The sequence below is a fragment of the Oncorhynchus kisutch genome, linkage group LG16 (genome assembly GCF_002021735.2).
Source record: "Oncorhynchus kisutch isolate 150728-3 linkage group LG16, Okis_V2, whole genome shotgun sequence".
In the NCBI taxonomy this organism is placed as follows: Eukaryota; Metazoa; Chordata; class Actinopteri; order Salmoniformes; family Salmonidae; genus Oncorhynchus; species Oncorhynchus kisutch.
In genome coordinates, this window is record NC_034189.2 from 51,630,716 (window position 1) to 51,652,865 (window position 22,150).

The window sequence follows — 22,150 nt, forward strand, 5'->3', positions numbered from 1 at the left end:
ACAGCAGATGTTCTGATTTCATACACTGCAGTCTTTGAGAGAGGTAGTTTGCAAACCAGGCCAAAGACCCCTCAGAGACACCAGTACTCCATAGCCGGCCCACAAGAATGGAATGGTCTACCGTATCAAAAGCTTTGGCCAAGTCAATAAAAATAGCAGCACAACATTTTTTTAGAATCAAGTGCAGTGGTGACATAATTTAATTTAAGGTTGCAGTGACTCATCCATAACCTGAGCGGATACCAGATTGTATTCCCGAGAGAATACTATAGACATCAAGAAAGCCAGTCAGTTGATTATTGACAAGTTTTCAACACTTTTGATAAACAGGGCAAAATAGAAAAAAATATTGGCCTATAACAGTTAGGATCAGCTTGATCTCCCTTTTAAATAAAGGATGCACCGTGGCTGCCATCCAAGCAATGGGAACCTCCCCAGAGAGGAGACACAGGTTAAAAAGGTCAGAGCAATGGGAACCTCCCCAGAGAGGAGACACAGGTTAAAAAGGTCAGAGCAATGGGAACCTCCCGAGAGAGGAGACACAGGTTTAAAAAGTCAGAGATAGGCTTGGCGATGATAGGGGCAGCAACCTTAAAGAAGAAAGGGTCTAAACCATCTGACCCAGCTGTTTTTTGGGGGTCAGGTTTAATTAAGGACCTCCTTTAGCACCTCGGACTAAGTGACCGCTTTGCAGGGAGAAAGTTTGTGGCGGGGCAGGGGAAAAGAGGGAGGAGCATCGGGGATAGTCGCATTAGAAGGGGTGGGAGATGAGGAAATGTTGGACAGGGAAGGAGGCATGGCAGAGTCAAATAGGAATCCTGACTTAATGAAGAGGTGATTAAAGAGCTCAGCCTTGTGCTCCTTGTCAGTAACAACCACATCATCAACATTAAGAGACATGGGCAAATGTGAGGAGGAGGGTTTATCCTCCAGGTCTTTAACCATTTTCCAGAACTTCTTGGGGTTAGACCGGCAGAGAGAGAACTGCTACTTAAAGTAAATCACTTTGGCCATCTGGATAGCCTGACTACCCCAGGCCTCTGCATTTGGGTGGGTGGGGTGAAACTCTCCTGCCATTTTTAGGCTCAAGCGTTGTCACACCTCTCACTTCACACTTCAGTGCTAATTTCCATCAGTTTCTTTCCTAGCAGCTTGGCAGCTCAGTAGCCCCATTTATTTTGCTTTATATAACGAAATGTACCTAGATTATTGTCCTTACATTTTTGGTTTTACAAATAGGTCCAGACTGAACACTGCTCACTCAGTTTTGTGCTGGATGGTATTTCCATGTTCCGCCGTGTTTCCTCTGCAGGTCTTGGTCTGTTAGAAGTTCCCTTATTGATAATCCTTGGTAGCAGTAGTCCATTCAGGTAATTTTGTCCAAAATCAAGGTTCTAGGTATGGAATTGTGACTTGGAATGAAGTTTTTGATGTTGAGGTTAGTATCCTGCACAAGTCCCTGTGAAAAAAGTTGATCTATGTTTATCCAAGTGTAAATCCATCTATTTTCAGAAGAACTCAGGAGCCCATGCTCTCTGTGTCTGCTCACACGCTCTTATTCTGAAACTCAGAAAGTATCTATTACAATAAATACAAGGGCTGTGTGCCAATAGGCTTGGATATCCACTATCCTCCTCACCTCACTCCTTTCCAAGTATCCTTTGCTTCTCTCCTTTCCTCAGCTCAGCTCATTTCCTCATCTCTTCATGAGCACTGAAAGGAATTGATGATTGAATGTGATATGATATGATGAAAACCAATGCCTTTATCTGAACTTTCCCAGTCACAGATTGAGCCTTGTCCTGGACACAAAAGCATGCTCAATGGAGAATCTCCATTGAAAGTGTTTAGTCCAGGATTAAGCTTAATCTGTGTCCAAGAAACAAACTGGGCCGCAACCAAATCTAATTTAGGTCCCCAAAAAACATAGGGCTGGCCCCGATGATTGATCTGACTTAGACCTTTAGCACCCATAAAAAGACAAACAAACAAGAAAGTGGTTTGTCTGTACAGCAGCAAAGAGTGCTCTAACAGGCCACTGCTACACAAGCAGGAAACCAACCTAATCAACAACACACATTTGAGACGATGCTGAGAGTTGTGGGACATCTGTTGTGTAAGACAATTATTTTGTTACTACATGTATTTAATAACTTAAGAAACAAATCAAATGTGTAATGTAATGAATGACCTGATCTGTTTCTAGGTCTCTTTATATGCCGTCGGGGAGCTGATGGCTTGACAGAGACACTGATGGAACTTGGACAGAATACAACCATATACTGTTCTCTTAACATAGAAAGTGCATACTGGTACATTCAGCACCAACCACAGCCTTGAACCATTGTTCAAACAGAATGTGACAGTAGATGATTGTGGCCTGTTCTACTGTGCAAAAAAAAAGGAGAGGGTAGATTGATATTCAGCAATGGTACCAGACTCATGACCGCTGGTAAGTGCACATTTAATTCAATGATGAATTCCTTTCAATATAACATAAATCTTTATTGAAATACATCTAATTTTGAGTATGTAGACTCAAGCGTATGCTGTCCCAACGCTGCATGTGTGATGCACTGTAGGCCAACTTAATGTACTTTAATTGTAAAGTGGCATTGTGTGGATATTACTACATGCACATTTAATATAGTGATTTTTCAATGTGCATTATTGCACAGATGTTTATGCTGACTATCCCAATCAGACAAGCCAGACGTCCAGCTATACAAACCAGACCTCCAACTACAGGTCATCATGGGAGAACTGTCTTCTGTTAATTTACAGTGTTCTGAATGTTATTCTGATGGTTATGATCCTGGGTGAGTGAATGGAAATACGAGATTTGAAATATTTTTACCTTTTTTGTTGTTTACAGAGAATTTACATCTTGATTTTGTTTATCAACTTTTCCCATTTTGTTGGTTTATATTTCAGTGCTAATCTTGACCTTGCCATGTCAGAACAGGAACTCTCCTTCAAAACTAACATCAAGACGCCAAATAGACATAAGAGGTAAATTACTTTTTGTAAAGATCCTAAACAGTTGCATCAGTCTCAGCTAATTTGGACCAATACAGTGCCTTGCGAAAGTATTCGGCCCCCTTGAACTTTGCGACCTTTTGCCACATTTCAGGCTTCAAACATAAAGACATAAAACTGTATTTGTTTGTGAAGAATCAACAACAAGTGGGACACAATCATGAAGTGGAACGACATTTATTGGATATTTCAAACTTTAACAAATCAAAACTGAAAAATTGGGCGTGCAAAATTATTCAGCCCCTTTACTTTCAGTGCAGCAAACTCTCTCCAGAAGTTCAGTGAGGATCTCTGAATGATCCAATGTTGACCTAAATGACTAATGATGATAAATACAATCCACCTGTGTGTAATCAAGTCTCCGTATAAATGCACCTGCACTGTGATAGTCTCAGAGGTCCGTTAAAAGCGCAGAGAGCATCATGAAGAACAAGGAACACACCAGGCAGGTCCGAGATACTGTTGTGAAGAAGTTTAAAGCCGGATTTGGATACAAAAAGATTTCCCAAGCTTTAAACATCCCAAGGAGCACTGTGCAAGCGATAATATTGAAATGGAAGGAGTATCAGACCACTGCAATTCTACCAAGACCTGGCCGTCCCTCTAAACTTTCAGCTCATACAAGGAGAAGACTGATCAGAGATGCAGCCAAGAGGCCCATGATCACTCTGGATGAACTGCAGAGATCTACAGCTGAGGTGGGAGACTCTGTCCATAGGACAACAATCAGTCGTATATTGCACAAATCTGGCCTTTATGGAAGAGTGGCAAGAAGAAAGCCATTTCTTAAAGATATCCATAAAAAGTGTTGTTTAAAGTTTGCCACAAGCCACCTGGGAGACACACCAAACATGTGGAACAAGGTGCTCTGGTCAGATGAAACCAAAATTGAACTTTTTGGCAACAATGCAAAACGTTATGTTTGGCGTAAAAGCAACACAGCTCATCACCCTGAACACACCATCCCCACTGTCAAACATGGTGGTGGCAGCATCATGGTTTGGGCCTGCTTTTCTTCAGCAGGGACAGGGAAGATGGTTAAAATTGATGGGAAGATGGATTAGCCAAATACAGGACCATTCTGGAAGAAAACCTGATGGAGTCTGCAAAAGACCTGAGACTGGGACAGAGATTTGTCTTCCAACAAGACAATGATCCAAAACATAAAGCAAAATCTACAATGGAATGGTTCAAAAATAAACATATCCAGGTGTTAGAATGGCCAAGTCAAAGTCCAGACCTGAATCCAATCGAGAATCTGTGGAAAGAACTGAAAACTGCTGTTCAGAAATGCTCTCCATCCAACCTCACTGAGCTCGAGCTGTTTTGCAAGGAGGAATGGGAAAAAAAATTCAGTCTCTCGATGTGCAAAACTGATAAGAGACATACCCCAAGCGACTTACAGCTGTAATCGCAGCAAAAGGTGGCGCTACAAAGTATTAACTTAAGGGGGCTGAATAATTTTGCACACCCAATTTTTCCGTTTTTGATTTGTTAAAAAAGTTTGAAATATCCAATAAATGTCGTTCCACTTCATGATTGTGTCCCACTTGTTGTTGATTCTTCACAAAAAAATACAGTTTTATATCTTTATGTTTGAAGCCTGAAATGTGGCAAAAGGTCGCAAAGTTCAAGGGGGCCGAATACTTTCGCAAGGCACTGTAATTTAGCTTAAAGCTGCAATATATACTCTTAGGGCTATCCAACAAAATTCACATAGAAATGTGAGTTATAGATCTGTCACTCTCATTAAAAGCAAGTCTAAGAAGCGGTAGATCTGTTCTGTGTGTGCTATTTCTATGCATCCCTTTCTTAAGTTTTGTTTTTGTGTCTTTTACTTTCAGTTTTGTACAGCAGCTTCAAACAGCTGAAAATACAATATTTTTGGTTATGGAAAATATATTTCACAGAGATTTAGATGGTACAATGTTTATCAACACTATGCTTCTTTGTTTTGTCACAGAAACTGAAATTAGGTGAACTATTAGAATTTTAGCAACCATAGTGCAACTTCAACAGTATAACGTGCTGAAAAGCATACCGATATATCATAACACTGATTGCATGCAACTTTAAAATAACAAAAGAAATAGTCACTGCATTGTTTATTACATTTACCCCTGAAGTCAGTGACACAGCACCAAGAAGATTAAATCCTGAACTTGTATCAATAATTAGTTTTGCAGTATAATACATGATCCATAAGGGCAAGCTAAGAACATGCTTAGAAATGCTTAGTGTAAAATGATGGTAGTCGTGTGACATTGTTACAGTGATGACTAAAAGAGTCTACTGAATATGCGTCACCTTTTCACTGCTAGTCAGTAATTATATTGTTTGTTAACGTTCCCCTACTTTGCCAGGAGTTGTACTTTACTAAAATGCGATGACGTAGTGTGTCCATTTATACATGAAGGGTCAATCCAGTTGTATTGTAACTGTCTTCTATTCAGACATCCCTCAAAACCAACCGTTTAGGAGTGCTGCAAACAAGCAAACTTTATTCAGGGAGGCGAGTCTGTGGTCAAAGTCTCTGCAACGTCTCTTTAACATTTCAAGAACTGCATCAATATTATACAGGTCATATAATCTGTGCAAATTAGCACTTGTCTTTTTGTCCTTATGCGTCATCATCACTTACAGTGGTACACTACTACACAATTTGACCGGGTGTTTTAACTGGTTGAACAGCACCATCTACTGAAAATAGTAAGCACTGCAGGTGTTCCCACACTGCATCCTGGCTACCCAACAAATTAACAAATAGTCCTGGTGATCGGTGCCAATTTTTTCAGTGAATTGTTCAAGTTTTCATAAAAGCATAAAACTTGGTGAGTCTACACTTGTACAGTTTGGGGTCCTGAACATTTTCAGATGTGGAAGCATCACACAAACTCCTCCTGGCAGTCATTTGTCTATTCCACCATAGCTAGACAATGCATTTTCTTTCATATCTGCCAACATGATAACCAGGGCTCAACATTAACACTTGTCCGCTTGGACAAGAAGAATATAGAATTAAATCAGGCAAAAATCACATTATCAAACAACTCGGCTACTCAGATCAGAATTAAATCAGTTCCCTCTGCATGCAACATGTAACACTGTCCTCCCAATATCTGCAGAATTTATCAGAGTACAAGAGACAATTTATGCTTGATGTGAAAATTGAGCTCCGTACTGCATTGCTGTGTGCATCCGAAGCGTTGTAACAATGTGGAGGGCTCCATATAGCACTGCATTGACATGATTGGTTCACAGTAAGTGGGGGCGGGAGGTCCTGTATAAAACAAAAACTCACTTCCTTGACAACTTCCATCACAACAGATCTTTAAAAAATTATATTTTAATAACAGTAACATGCAAAACAAACATAACAGCCTGAGGGATTCCACAAAGAAATGAGAAAAAAAGTAATATAAATCTTATCCACATTATATCAAATACAGAGATATAGCGAATACATTTTTTTGACATTTTGTTTTGTATATGTTTTAAAGACTAAATAGTTTTCCAAATCAGATTTAAAAAATAAGAAAAGGGGGCTTTTTGAATTTGGATTTGCGTAACAAAAATGTTCCTAATAAAATAAAGAGATTTATGACATACTCACGTTCAATTGTGGAATCAGTGTTGTAAAATAATATGTCAAACTTAGAAATTGCAATGGTTGTATGCAATTTGAGGCCAAGATATAGTTTTACATCAGTCCAGAACAATTCACTATATAAACAATTTCAGAATAAGTGTTCAATAGATTCAGTTTCTAGTTCACAAAAACTGCATTCACTGGTAAAATCAGGTATATAGTTAGAAATCAAGCTATTACACGGATAGAATCTATAGATAATCTTAAAGGAGATCTTTACTTTATTGGTCACCATAAATTTGCGTGGAGTGAGCCGAGCACTGCGCCAGTTTACATCAAACGATGAAGCCCAACAAAATATCGCAGAGGGAATAGACTTCCTGTAGAAAATATCCCTATCCTTATGTGGCTTGTTTTTCCATATGAAGTTGTACAATAGCCTATCTAAAAGGTACAGCACGTGGATTTGGGATTGTCAATAGATTAAAAAAGATAGGATGCACGAGACAGCCCCTCAGCTTTGGATAAATGCACCCTTCCTTGAAGACTTAAATCCCTCCCTAACCATGAGGATAATTATTTTTGACAGATTCAGTTACAGGGTTCAAATTAAGATCACCAAATATCTTAAGGTTGTGAATGATCTTTACACAGAGGTAGGTTACACTCTCTTTTTCAGAGATGTTACAATCTGCTGGATTGACAGCTCCTTTCAAAACAAACATCTCACATTTGGAAAGATTTAATGCCAAGATTTTGGAGAATTGCTTCACGATATCCAATGCTAATCTAGCTTGAGACACATTTTTCAAAAAAAGTGATGTGTCATCCGCCAGTTGGGATATCTTGATCTCTCTGGCCTGGAATGTACTGCCTTCAAATTGAATTTCATGAACTAATGAGCATAAGATTTTAGATACTAACAAAAATTTAAAAAAAGGTGAAATTGGACAACTTTGTCAATGTTAAACCTTGAGGATGTTCCATGACAGAGTTTGATACAGCTATTGCCACCATTATACACAGTTCTAATAGCATCAACAACAAAAAACGACCAAATTTCAAATGCTTAAGACAATCAAAGATAAAATTGTGACTTACTATATCAAATGCTTTCTGAAAATCCAAAAATAGGATAACAAGTCATCCAATAGATCACAATACTCAACCAAGTCTAACACCAGCCTCAGATTATTAGATATATGGCGCCCTTTCATAAACCCTGATTGACATTCATCAATCAGATATTTCAAGCAAGACTTTAATCTTTTTGCAAAGATTAAGGCTATAATGTTGTAGTCGTTATTTAGGAGTGTGATTGGACACCAATTATCAATATTTAAGAGATCCTTGTGTAGTTTAGATATAAGAGTAATAACCCCTTGCTTCAGAGAGGTAGGTAGTTCTCCCTTCTTTATAGTCTCCTTAAAGGTTTCAAGTAAAAATTGTGCTATTTCTTCAGAGAAGGTTTTGTAAAATTCAGAGGTTAATCCATCACAACCTGGAGATTTGTTCTTTTTTAACTGAGCAACCACATACTAGATGTCCATAATGGATCATTCTTGACAACATGACCGATTGATTTCTTCACTAACCGAATTAACATTCTCTATCGAATCAAGGAGATCCTTAGAGTCACTCAAATTGTTATCTAAGGAGTAAAGATTCTCATAAAACTTAGTGGTAAAGTCTGATATCAACTCTCTATCCTCAGTGGTAACCCCATTAATCCTACATTTCCGAAGTGTGTTGAGTTCCCCTCTCTTCTCTTCCAAATTTAAAAAGTATCTACTGTTCTTTTTGCCTTTTTCAAGACATTGTTTTCTGGCTCCTCTAGCCTTTTCCTCATACAATGTATCTAGTTGATTCTGTAAATCATTCAATTTAGCTTTCTCATTAAGATCAAGATGCTCAATCTCTGTGATATCGGCAATTGTCTTAGAGAGTTCAGCTACCTCACATCTCCTTCTTAAAGCAAGCCGTTTTCCTTAAGTAATGCAGGCTGAGCGGATTTTAAATTTCAGCAGTTCCCAATATTTCCCATATTCTGCATTAGATGTAGCTAAACTCCAGTAAACAGAAATTAGATTCTTAATCACATTTTTTTAATCATCATGCAATAACAATGAGTTATTTCATTTCCAATAACAACCAGAGTATTTCTTACCATCATTGCTGCACATTCTTACAGTCAACCATATGACTATGATCCGTCAGGACTGCAGGCAGTATTTTTACCTCTACAGTGTTAACCTCTAGTCTTGAGCCCATCACCCACAAGTCAATTATTGATTGTAGTGAACGATCTCTATTACTCCATGTGTATTGTTTCTCTCCAGGGGTTTTAACTCTCCATATGTTAATTAAGTCCAGGCTTTGGCAGAACTTCACCAACTTGTTCACACCAATCTTAGGCCTATGGGACAATCTATCAGTCTCATTAGAATAAACCATAATAAAATCTACAACTAAAATCTGACTGAATGGATATTTTCTCAGAAGACTTAAGAATGTCTTTAATTTCCTCTAGAAGTAAGTTATTTGGAGGACTAGAACAGTATCCATATTAGAGGTCGGCCGATTATTGGAGGACCAAAAAAGCCCATACCGATTAATCAGACATTTTTGGGGGTTTGTTTGTAATAATGACAATTACAACAATGCTGAATGAACACTTATTTGAACTTAATATAATACATCAATAAAATCTATTTAGCCTCAAGTAAATAATGAAACATGTTCAATTTGGTTTAAATAATGCAAAAACAAAGTGTTGGAGAAGAAAATAAAAGTGCAATATGTAAGAAAGCTAACGTTTCAGTTCCTTGCTCAGAACATGAGAACATATGGTGGTTCCTTTTAACACGAGTCTTCAATATTCCCAGGTAAGAAGTTTTAGGTTGTAGTTAATATAGGAATTATAGGACTATTTCCCTCTATACCATTTGTATTTCATTAACCTTTGACTATTGGATGTTCTTATAGGCACTTTAGTATTGCCAGTGTAACAGTATAGCTTCCGTCCCTCTAGTTAACTAGCTAGCCATTTCACTTCGGTTACAAAACGCATGAAAGTGCTGTTTGAATGAATGTTTACGCTCCTGCTTCTGCCTACCACCGCTCAGTCAGATACTTGTATGCTCAGTCAGATTATATGCAACACAGGACACGCTAGATAATATCTAGTAATATCATCAACCATGTGTAGTTAACTAGTGATTATGATTGATTGTTTTTTATAAGATAAGTTTAATGCTAGCTAGCAACTTACCTTGGCTTACTGCAACTAGAGAGAGGCAGGTCATTATTGCGTTGGACTAGTTAACTGTAAGGTTGCAAGATTGGATCCCCTGAGCTGACAAGGTGAAAATCTGTCGTTCTGCCCCTGAACAAGGCAGTTAACCCACCGTTCCTAGGCCGTCATTGAAAATAAGAATGTGTTCTTAACTGACTTGCCAAGTTAAATAAAGGTATATATTATATATATTATTATTTATTTTTTTATCGGCAAATCAGCGCCCAAAAATACCAATTTCCGATTGTTATGAAAACTTGAAATCGGCCCTAATTAATCTTCCATTCCAATTAATCTGTCGACCTCTAATCCATATACATTACACAACACAAATAATGTGTCCATGTGGTTGATTACCGCTACTAGCCAATGTCCATTGGTGTCCATTGGAGTAAACAAAAATTTCCCTTTGAAATTGTGTGCTAAAATTTTAACACCAGCTGAATGATTAGTCCCGTGGCCCCCAAAAAATGACATTGCACCAATAATTAGTCCTCTTTGCATGAATGTGTTTCTTGAACAAATACAAGATCTGCGTTGCAGTCCTTCCAAAAAATAAAAAATCCTATGCAATCTCAACTCTACCCTTTCTATAAAAAGTTGCTTCATATATGTATTAACAGAAGTCTTAAGTCTTAATTTGTAAACAATAACACCATAATTCAAAACTAGAACGCTCAGTTTGCATTGGGGAAGGAGCTACCTTGTAAACCTACCGACAGAACAAATCACCCACGGTCGTATTTCATTTCCGTTGGCTAAAAAGGCTCCGATTCCCATGTAGTATCCACCTGTAGTAGTATCCACCCTTTCCTTGATTTCGGACCTGTTGTACAAGAGGCCACACTTTTGCCTTTGCTGCCTTGTCTGCGGCAGTCAGGTCCTCACCGAATCGAAATTATTTCTTTCAGAAATGCGCTTTCCTTTGCTTTCTTCCAAACTGCATCTCTTGCTGTGCGAAAAGCAAACTGGATGATGATCGAGCGGCTGACAATGGTATCTTGTTTCTTCCCAATATGATGAACGACAACCACAGACATATCCATATATCCATCGGGGAAGTCCGGTGCCACACGGTTACAGATGTATTTTACTAAGCGCTTCACATTCACATTCTCATCCTGCTCCTCCGGGACACCGTAAAGCCGTAGCCCCCACCTTCTCCGGTATCGCTCTGCTTCGGATAAGCGGATAAGCGCTCTTGCATGTCTGCGATGGTCTTCTCCTGTACAGTGCATTTCTCAGAAGTAGCAGTGTTTGCAAATTTAAGCTATTCGATACTCATGATGCATGATTGAGAGAGATCTCGAGGTCAACTATTTATGTGTTTCCGCGTATAATTTTCTCCAGACCATCGGCTCTTTCGTTTATCTTTGCAGAGATAGCATCGATTATGTTGACCTGTATGTAGTTCGCGCAAAGACAATTATTTGTGTATTTTTGGTTGCAGGACTATTGACTGCATTTTCAGAATCAACCGAATGTCCAGAATCCTCCATTTCTTCTCCCGAGGAGTCAGGTGGCGGTTTTTCTCCAATGTATGAGTGCTCAGCTAACAACTGCCTACTCCACCCTTTGCTCGTTCGCACAATTTTTTCTTCCATTTCTCAAAGTTTCAGATCAAATTAGCGGTCAACTAAGCGTTGTTCTCTATTGTGTTTACTATAAGCCAAGTTCCGTTACATTTAAGTAAGTTTGAGAGGGATACAAGTTAAGGTTACTCGGAGCAAGCTAAAATCTCGTCTGCACTCGCCGCCATCTTCCAACCTACCCTTCACAACAGAGCTGTTGAGCAGAAGTGCAAGAAGTATGAATGCCCTGACCTCTGCATAGGCTGTATTACCGTAAATGCTGCACGGCCAATGCAGACATCAGGTTGACAATGCAGCGCCTCTAATTATTGTAAACGCAAAAAAAGTTCCTGGAGTATCAAGGGGTTCTTCAAATTGAAACTGTGGGGGAAACCCTATAATTTCTTAGAATAACCCCTTTTAATGGATCTTCCAACATTTTGAATAAACTTTTGGGTTTAATTTTTTAATAATAATACACATAACAATTACACAATATTTTAGTTGTCAGTGTTTATAATGGTTTTAGTGGCAAAGCAGAATTAGAAGATTAAAATATGAGGTTAACTCCCAGGAGAGCCCAAAGTGCAATGGTGCGGCAGGTAGCCTAGTGGTTAGAGCGTTGGGCCAGTACCGAAGACGTGGATTTCGATCATGGCTGCCCCCGCACCTCTCTGATTCAGAGGGGTTGGGTTAAATGCGGAAGACACATTTCAGTTGAATGGATTCATTTTTTAAAATAGTAATTAAAAATAAAAACAGTAAGATGCAAAACATAACAGCCAGAGGGCTTCCACAAAGAACAACTGATTAGGTATAGGTATGCCTTGCGTGTTGATGTTCTCTGTCTCCGTAGCCAGAATGATTTTGCAGTGCATGGTGATCGAACAGGTTTCCTTTTAAACCATTATCAAAAACCACAGTCTAACATACCAATACCACTTGACATAAATTTGTATGCCTCCTCTTCTGTATACCTACAGACACAAAAGTGAGGAGATCTTTGTATACCTACAGACACAAACGTGACAAGATCTTTGTATACCTACAGACACAAACGTGAGGAGATCTTTGTATGCCTCCTCTTCTGTATACCTACAGACACAAACGCGAGGAGATCTTTGTATACCTACAGACACAAACGTGAGGAGATCTTTGTATGCCTCCTCTTCTGTATACCTACAGACACAAACGTGAGGAGATCTTTAAATTGTTCTGTTAAGTGCTTGCACCTGCTGTCCTTTCAAATTAAAATCCAAACGTTTCAGTTGGGCAGTTAGGTTCCTGCAAGAACCCCCACCTATTTAGGAGGTTCCTCGATTAACCCCACCTACTACATTTCTTCGATTAACTTTGAGGATTTTAGAGGAGAACCCTTATTGAAACCCTAATTTTAAGAGTGTAGGCCTGCATTGACAGGCACAAGTGGGCTTTCAATCATGCAGTCTTGGTATGGCAGGGTAGCCTAGTGGTTAGAGCGTTGGACTAGTAACCGGAAGGTTGCAAGTTCAACCCCCCGAGCTGACAAGGTACAAATCTGTCGTTCTGCCCCTGAACAGGCAGTTAAATGGCCCCACACGTACCTCTAGGGGTACCATCCCCCACTGCTCAACTGACACAGTGGCGCACAGAACGCAAAAATATTCTTAGAAATATTTAACCTCCACACATTAACAAGTCCAATAGCTCAAATGAAAGATAAACACCTTGTTCATCTAGCCACCAAGTCAGATTTAATGACGTCAAAGTTGGGCCAACTTTTCTAATGACAGAAAGAGTTTGGAAGAATGGCTGCCCTGTGAGTTCTGCTTTACATAGAGACATAATTTGAACGGTTTTAGAAGCTTTAGAGTGTTTTCTATTCAATAATATTTATTATATGCATATATTAGCAATTTTTTACAGATTTTTTGTGAGTTTACTATGGGCACGCATTTCTCCAACGGGGGCAGTATTCTGCCATAGCCTTAACAGGTTTAACCCACTGTTCCTAGGCCGTCATTGAAAATAAGACATTTTTCTTAACTGACTTGTCTGGTTAAATAAAGGTAAAAATATGCGTTGTTTTTTTATCAAAGCGAGCCTAGCCGTGTGCACATTTGTTGATATTCATTGCTAGTTAGTGAGTTGTTTGCCCAGTTATAGCCCATGTTGGGTCTTCAATCAAAATCCTGGAAAATTCCTGCCTTGTGCCAGTAGGGCGTAGCCAGAGGAGAGAGAGCGAGAGAGAGATATTTGTGTAGCAGGTAAAATAATGATATACAACCGACTAACTAGACAATTAAAACATATTGTGTAGTTTGCCTGGTTTTCTCGCTAGTTAACAATGCATGTATTCATGTCATTGTCATGTCCTAAAATAATTTTCCACTGGCTCTGGCAAATGCCCGGAACGCAGTTGATACTGGTGCACGGTTGATGTTGATGAAACCAATGCTGCATACTCAGGTTATAAAAACATCTCTCTTGCGCTAAAAAATTGGTTAAGATTCTCTATTCAATACTGGACATGTAATTCTGACAAAGTTTTTAAAATCTTAGAATAGCCTAATTGACAAGTAACTCCTATGTTGTCAAGAACTCCCCCTGAACACTGAATATTTTAACCTTACAAATAGATTAACATCTTATCTGGTTATCTTGCCCACCTTGAACAGAGGTTATCCAAAGCTGTGGATTGTTTGAATGTATCCTCTGTATCTGGTTTGACTTTAAATGTTTTTAAAAAAGTGTGATTTATTTGCATTGAAGGCTATATGTAATGATTTTGTTGATTATTGCCGTTATTCCCATAACATTTTTAATACATACCTGGGAATTATGTAAAAACCAAACAGAAAGGGCGCATTGAATTTGAATCCCACCACTGATAATGTTAAGAGGTTTGTTGCTTGGTTGTTAAAGGAGTTGTCTTTAAACGGTCGTGTATTGCTGTCCAAAAAATGGAAGGATTATCGAGACTACTATATACTGCAATGGCATTGGATGTTCCCAAAGCAACGATTAAACAAGTAGACTGGCTGGTTTAAATGGCTGGTTTAAATGTGCTTGATTTTGGTACATCCTATTATCTTTAAGACTAGAAGGATCAAGAATTGCCTCCAATTTAAGGATAGGATTTGAAATATATTCCAAATCTTGTTTTTACAAAGGTTGGTGGCATTGAATTTCTCCTCAAATGTAACAGAGCTAAATATAATACCCCTTAAATTAAATGGCGAAGTAGTACGCCATCGTTGTTGATGCAATAGCTCCATGCCTTATAAGACGTATACGGGGAAAGTACATTCTTCAGAGGAATGTGGAATTCAGTTTCAGCGTCCTATTAAATGGTTTATGCGTTAAGGATAAAAAGTGCACTAATTTTATTAGGAAGATGAGTACCGAGCCTTCTTTTCCTCCTGCAAAAGTATACAGGAATTATAGAATTGGGAGTGCGGTACGGAATTTAAGGAGAACATATTGTGTCAATAACGAAGTCCGTGAAGTGTCTTTAAAAAATATACATGTAATATATCCAGTAAACTAGGTACTGACAATTTAAAATTGATATCGATGAAGTGTGTTCTGTCAAATTGAGAATGAAACTACAAGTGGTGTTCTTTGAATGTATTTGCAGTAAGATCTTTTGGATGGATGTACATGTATTTATTAGATCAACTGGCGCTAGGGTTCGTCTTGATGGTGAAGGTGTTTTTCTTTTGTTTCATGATTTATATCAGAATAAAGAATATACAATGAATCTGCATGTGTCACGTATTGACGCTGGAGAGACGAAGCAGGTAGGGAAGAGCGGGAGCAGACGTGACAGCATGGTAAATATTATTTACAGTACATACATGCAAGTGGGCAAAAAATCCAACATTCTTTTTTTTAAATGATTGAACTCGAATTTTATTTTTAAGTGGTGCATAATCTGAAAAACTGTAAAGCAAAACGAACCCTAATTGCCTGTGAAACCTTGTACATTTTTGTTTACTTATGTATACCCCATAATCCATAGTTTCGGTGTTATTTGGTAGATTTTTTGTAAGATGTTTGTATATTGTGTTATAATTGTTGTTAATAATAAAAAATGTATATATATTTTTTTTTAATACCTCGCCCACATTAGCCATTTGATCCCTGGTTCATTGAGTGAGATAATTATTTTATAAAGACAATGTTTTTGCTTGTAATTATTAATTAAACCATCCTCCTGGTGATTCCAGGAGAGCTACTGGATGTGCAGGCTATTGCTCCAGCCCTGCTCGAACACACCACATTGTAAAACATCAGCTGCTCAACAGGACCTTGATAAGCTGGTGTGTTCCAGCAGGGTTGGATCAAAAGCCTACACACCCAAAAGCTCTCCAGGTGGAGGTTGACAGACCACATGTGTTTTAACACAGTAGCCCATCAGTGTAGTATTTTACTTTGTGGGGGTTAAGTGCCTTGCTCAAGGCCACAACAGCAGGAGATACTGTATAATAGATGGGATCAGAGACCAGCAGCCTTCCATTGTTAATACCAGTGAAAATAATGAATGCTATTTTGTGAAGTGGTTCCATCCGTGTATGTTGTGAAATTGTTAGATATTACTGCACTGTCGGGGGCTAGAAACACACGCATTTGCTACATCCGCAATAACATCTGCTAAACACGTGTATGTGACCGATACAATTTGATTTGATATGATTTTAGCCTTCAAACAAGTAAAAAATGGTTACTATCAAGCCCTGATAACACATAAAGGGTGATGTCTACCTTCGGTCACTTCGGTTATTCTAAAATTATTAGATGAAAGCTTTGAAAAACGTGGAGGGGAAATATATTTGTCTTGTAATTAATCATTGGACAGTAACGAAAATGTGTGTTTATTACTGATGAAATCCATAATTTCATTAAAAAACATGCTGTGTTGCCCCTCCCATTTCTGTCTACCGAACAAATGTAACCGTTCTTATGTATGTAAGAAGTGTTTTTTAAAGACGGTCCGTTCCTGTATTAGTGGTGCGCGGGTCAGTTGTTTGTTCACACGCAATTTAATAACCCATCTGCAACCGCCCGACTATATGTGATAAAGTGAAAATATGAGGTCCTCACCCAACCAAAACCCGCTAATATAGAAAATGCGTGTATGCTACAGTCAGAGACCGCAGAACGATTTTTTGACAGGTGTTGCAGGATTTGGTTTATTGATGCCTGATATGTTTCTGCTTATCATTTCCGAAATTTTGGTAGGCTATTTGTAAGTCAACTTGTCTGTAATTAGATACTTGCAGCTCCTCTTCTGTCATTCTCCACTCCTGTTCTCCAGTCAAAATGCGAGCTATGTGTGTAGGCCTAGAATTTTACTGCAAGAAATGCTTCATTCTGCAGTAGGAGTTTATAATACGACTATGTGTGAGGTTATAGACCTACAGTAAATGTCCAGATTTCAGTTTCCATTGAACCCATCTGAACAGTAGGCTACAGTTCCCTTGATGTGCCATAGGCTTATTTGAAATCCCTGTGTTGTGACTGTGGAATTTGTATAGCACCTCACAATCATCACACATAACATAGCCAGCACTGATAGCATCCTCTTTAGCCACTTCATCAAATCTTCCATCTCTACTATTTTTATTCTCAACTGTCCATTTCGCAGCTTTTCTGTTATTCAATTAAACATTGCCCTTTTTGCCTTCTTGGATCAACAACTGTTTGTGTCCTTTGCAAAAGCATTAGGCATGTATGTTATTTGGCATGCTTGGCACACATATAGTTATTTTAGCCTTGGACTTCGCACTAATGCCAGGTAGCCTTAAAACCTCATCAAGTATATTCAAAGTAACATAATAAAAACATCCCTATCAGAATCCCTAAATTTAAGCTACAGATAAAATAAATACATGCGTGGGCTGTGTCGCAATCGACCACTCCGCCTATGTCGCCCTTCCGCAGCTGTGGTGGAAAGTGGCAGAGCTATAAGCTGTTTGTCAGACCTTGAGACATCCCGAAAATCGGTCATCTCACCAAAGCTTCTGTAGCATCCGAACGGTTTGGCCTACAAACTAATATGATCACTGTATAGAAAGAGGAGACTCTCATGAACACTATGGAGTTCTTGGTTTTGTCATGGGACTGGTCTAAAGGTAACCCATACACATGAATGGAAGTATGGAGGTAGTTTTGTTCCAACAGAAATAAGGGGTTAAATATGTGTAAAAATATATAGCGAGATATATTTCCTGAGCTTTCTTATATCTCTTAGATATAGGACAGTGTCACGCCCTGACCATAGAGAGCTGTTTATTCTCTGTTGGTTGGGGTGGCAGGTTAGCCTAGTGGTTAGAGCGTTGGAAGTATGGAGGTAGTTTTGTTCCAACAGAAATAAGGGGTTAAATATGTGTAAAAATATATAGCGAGATATATTTCCTGAGCTTTCTTATATCTCTTAGATATAGGACAGTGTCACGCCCTGACCATAGAGAGCTGTTTATTCTCTGTTGGTTGGGGTGGCAGGTTAGCCTAGTGGTTAGAGCGTTGGACTAGTAACTGGAAGGTTGCAAGTTCAAACCCCCGAGCTGACGAATCTGTCGTTCTGCCCCTGAACAAGCAGTTAACCCACAGTTCCTAGGCCATCATTGAAAATAAGAATTTGTTCTTAACTGACTTGCCTAGTTAAATTAAGATAAAATAGTGACTAGGGTGGGTCATCTAGGTGATTAGTAATTTATGTTGGCCTTGTATGGTTCCCAATCAGAGACAGCTGTTTATTGTTTTCTCTGATTGGGGATCATATTTAGGCAGTCATTTCCACATTGTGCTTTGTTGGATCTTGACTATGGATAGTTGCCTGTTAGCACTATTATTTAGCGTCACATTTGGTTTGGTATTTTGTTGTTTTTGTTCGGTGTACATTTAATAAAGGAAAATGTACGCTTACCACGCTGCACCTTGGTCCACTCATTCAAACAATCGTGACAGACAAACACTTCAAAAGCGTATTCCTTATGCTTTATTTTTTGACTTTCTTTTTTTGTAGCCCTTTATCAATGCGTTTCTATGGGCTATATAGCAGTAAAGGCCAGATGGAATATATTTTTTATACCTAAAGGGGTCCTACAATTCAAAATCAAATAGCTAAATGATTCATGGTATGACCTTAAAACAATTCCATATGTCAGACTTTTAAAAATTAAATAATGAAAAAAAAACTGAAATAGAACAATATTTGTGATTTTTTTAAAAGGTATTTATTAAAATAACAGTATTATAGTATTTAGAAAATAACTACCCACAAAACACAGGTGGGAAAAGGCTACTTAAGTATGGTTCTCAATCAGCGATAACGATAGACAGCTGCCTCTGATTGAGAATCACACCCAGCCAAACATACAGAAATAGAAAACATAGAATGCCCACCCCAACTCACGCCCTGACCAAACCAAAATAGAGACATAAAAAGGATCTCTAAGGTCAGGGCGTGACACCACCCTTCCTAAGGATATAAATGCAGCGACTGCAGGTTATGAGTCTACCTACGCATCGCTAAACTGGACTGCAAGTGGACTGCTATACGTCTGTTACCTGCATTACCTTCAGTTACCACAGTTACAAGTAATACCATGCAGACCGCATATTTTGGCTAGTTTATATCTTAGAAACAAAGAGTAGGTCTGTATTGTTTTTGTTGCTTTGCAAAGTAATTTTAATGCACAGTAAATGAACAGTTTCTTAGGTTAGGATTGGTTGCTCAGCCTCCTTTTCATGTTCAGCCAGGCCACTGTGTTTATAACCCTGCTAGTCTCGTTCCCAACCATAACATGCTCTCTCACTACTCCACAGGTGCTGGTTGCCGGTTTGTGTGATCCTGTTGATTGGACCCCAAGGTATTCATTTCAAATAGTCATTTAGTATTGTAGTGTCAGATGGATTAATTGGAGGCACATTTTTCTGTCTCTGTTTTTATGTCTCTGTTCCAAAGTCTCTTCGCAGGTCAAAGTTGAAGGCTTCAAGGGAGATAATGTTATCTTGCCTTGCACATACATTGAGAAGAAGGAGCATAAAAATGTCACAATTTTTTGGCAAACCGCAGATGATGACACTGTCTACAGTATTATTGATGGAAAAGCAGATTTGGCCAAGCAATACTCTCAGTTCATCAACAGAACCAGTATGTTCTCTGATGAGTGGACAAATGGCAACTTCTCTCTCCTACTGATTGATCTCCATAGCACAGATAGTGGGAGTTATTCATGTTTCATACCAACAGAGGACATTCTTCGTCAAGTGGAACTTTCTGTTCAAGGTTTGTTTACAACCAAGTGTAACAGCCTCTTTTATCTATACAGTATTGGAATTTCCCTTAACAGTTTTAAGAAGTTGATGATACAGTATGATAACACTATAAAAATGTCCCTCTGTTTTATACAGAGAAACCAACTCCTGAGCCTAAACCAACTCCTGAGCCTAAACTAACTCCTGAGCCTACAAATAGCAGCAGCGTGAGCCTCAGAGGACAGAACCTCAGCCCCTTCCTGTTTCTCCTCCTCAGTCAAATGGTCTACCTTCTTTGACTCACAGCATAGAAATTGGTCATTGTGCCATTTTATGTGGCTTTGTTTTGCAACTTCTCTGTGTTCAATTGTCAGAAATATCTTTTCTCGCTATATGTATGAAATATGAAATGCAAAATATAGGCTACCACTTGCTAGAACTCTTTATTGATGTGATGAGTAAATGCATAACACTTTTTTAAACATGGGTAATCTGTGAAATCAAAATAGGAAATACATTTGAAATAGGATTTGAAATAGGGTTGAAATAAGATTGTGTGGTGTGTCACTCCTATCAATAAAGCTTCAATTACAAGGCTATTAAAGTTATATACAGCCAATTGACTGTCATTTTGGTGAGAACTTGAGATTGAACATATTTGTGTGTTTTTTGTTGTTTCAATCAGCTTTTTCTTTTACTAAGACATTTTCTTTAACTTAAAGTAAACGTTCACTTCCTCAATACTCTTGAATAAAGTCTGTTGCTATTCCTTTTTGCAAACTATGGTTTGATCATGTGGTTGTACACTCCGTTCAGTCTCAAGGTCTCATCACTCACTGCTCACCGGTGGTGCCTGTCCATTCTGTAAGACCATTATTATGAATTTGCTTATTCATTTTACATTCATTTTTACAATGAATTAAGTAAGTGTGTCTTCTGTTCTAAAATGTATTTAGAAGGACTGAGAAGCTCAGCTCTGGTGACTTTTCAAAAGGACATTCTACTTCCAAATGAATGAAAATAAAATTATACTGACACCATCTGAAATATAATTTCCACCTCCAGAATTGAGCCCAACAAACATATTGGTAAAATGTTTGTTGAAATGATTTTAACATATTGGACCATGCATATAGCCTATGCATGGTCCATATTATCAGGTATCATATTCGCAATAAGTAATATCATCTGTAGCCCAACTGATGCAGCAGAGTGGTGATAAATAAATAGGTAAAGCATTGGGTTGCCTGTCTGCATTTAACCTATTGGGCTAATCATTAGCTCGATCCCAAATGTGAACTTTTAACCATTTAGAATCCTATTGATCTATTTTATGTCCACAAAACATTCATAAGCACAGTGAATTTAATGTGTATATAAGATTCTCTGGTCTCATGAAACCAAGATTGAGCCTGAATGCCAAGTGTCACGTCTGGAGGAAACTTGGCATCATCCCTACGGTGAAGCATGCCAGAAGAACAATACATTTCCTCCAACCTCTGAACCACCTGAATGGGTAGATGGGCCAGAAGTCAGTGTCCGTTGTGGGAATATGAATATACACTGAGTGTACAAAACATTATGAACACCTGCTCTTTCTATGACAGACTGACCAGTTGAATCCACATGGAATCTATGATCTCTTATCAATGTAACTTGTTAAACCCACTTCAGTCAGTGTAGATGAAGGGGAGTTGACAGGTTAAAGACGGATTTTTAAGCCTTGAGAAAATTGAGACATGAATTGTGTACGTGTTCTTTCAGAGGGTGAATGGGCAAGACAAAATATTTAAGTGCCTTTGAATGGGGTATGGTAGTAGGTGACAGGCGCACCGGTTTGTGTCAAGAACTGCGACATTAAATCAAATCGATTGATTTATAAAGCCCTTCTTACATCAGCTGATATCAAAAAGTGCTGTACAGAAACCCAGCCTAAAACCCCAAACAGCAATGCAGATGTAGAAGCACGGTGGGAAAAACTCCCTAGAAAGGTGAGAAGCTAGGAAGAAACCTAGAGAGGAACCAGGCTATGAGGGGTGGTCAGGCCTCTTCTGGCTGTGCCGGGTGGAGATTATAAGAGAACATGGCCAAGATGTTCAAATGTTCATAAATGACCTGCAAGGTCAAATTACAATAATCACAGTGGTTGTCGAGGGTACAACAGGTCAGCACCTCAGGAGTAAATGTCAGTTGGCTTTTCATAGCCGATCATTCAGAGTATCTTTATCGCTCCTGCTGTCTCTAGAGAGTCGAAAACAGCAGGTCTGGGACAGGTAGCACATCCGGTGAACAGGTCAGGGTTCCATAGCCGAATAGTTTAAACTGGAGCAGCAGCACGACCAGGTGGACTGGGGACAGCAAGGAGTCATCAGGCCAGGTAATCCTGAGGCATGGTCCTAGGGCTCAGGACCT

At 38.8% G+C, this 22,150-nt stretch overlaps 1 protein-coding gene across 1 annotated transcript; it reads left to right on the forward strand.

The window, feature by feature from the left end:
• Positions 1–1,982: 1,982 nt before the first annotated feature.
• LOC116354026 (CD276 antigen homolog) lies at positions 1,983–20,781 on the forward strand. The gene is made up of 7 exons (XM_031792906.1): positions 1,983–2,116; positions 2,207–2,452; positions 2,679–2,819; positions 2,935–3,012; positions 19,307–19,350; positions 19,446–19,769; positions 19,895–20,781. The coding sequence occupies exons 3-7, from the start codon at positions 2,755–2,757 to the stop codon at positions 20,035–20,037; spliced, it is 654 nt and encodes a 217-aa protein (XP_031648766.1). The 5' UTR covers positions 1,983–2,116; positions 2,207–2,452; positions 2,679–2,754; the 3' UTR covers positions 20,038–20,781.
• The last annotated feature ends 1,369 nt before the right edge of the window (positions 20,782–22,150 follow it).

Excerpts from the sequence above, each read along its gene's own strand:
- LOC116354026 (XM_031792906.1), top strand. The coding sequence starts at position 2,755 with ATGGGAGAACTGTCTTCTGTTAATTTACAGTGTTCTGAATGTTATTCT. Across the intron at positions 2,820-2,934 it reads TCTGATGGTTATGATCCTGG|TGCTAATCTTGACCTTGCCA; the intron begins GTGAGTGAATGG and ends TTTATATTTCAG. Across the intron at positions 3,013-19,306 it reads ACGCCAAATAGACATAAGAG|GTGCTGGTTGCCGGTTTGTG; the intron begins GTAAATTACTTT and ends ACTACTCCACAG.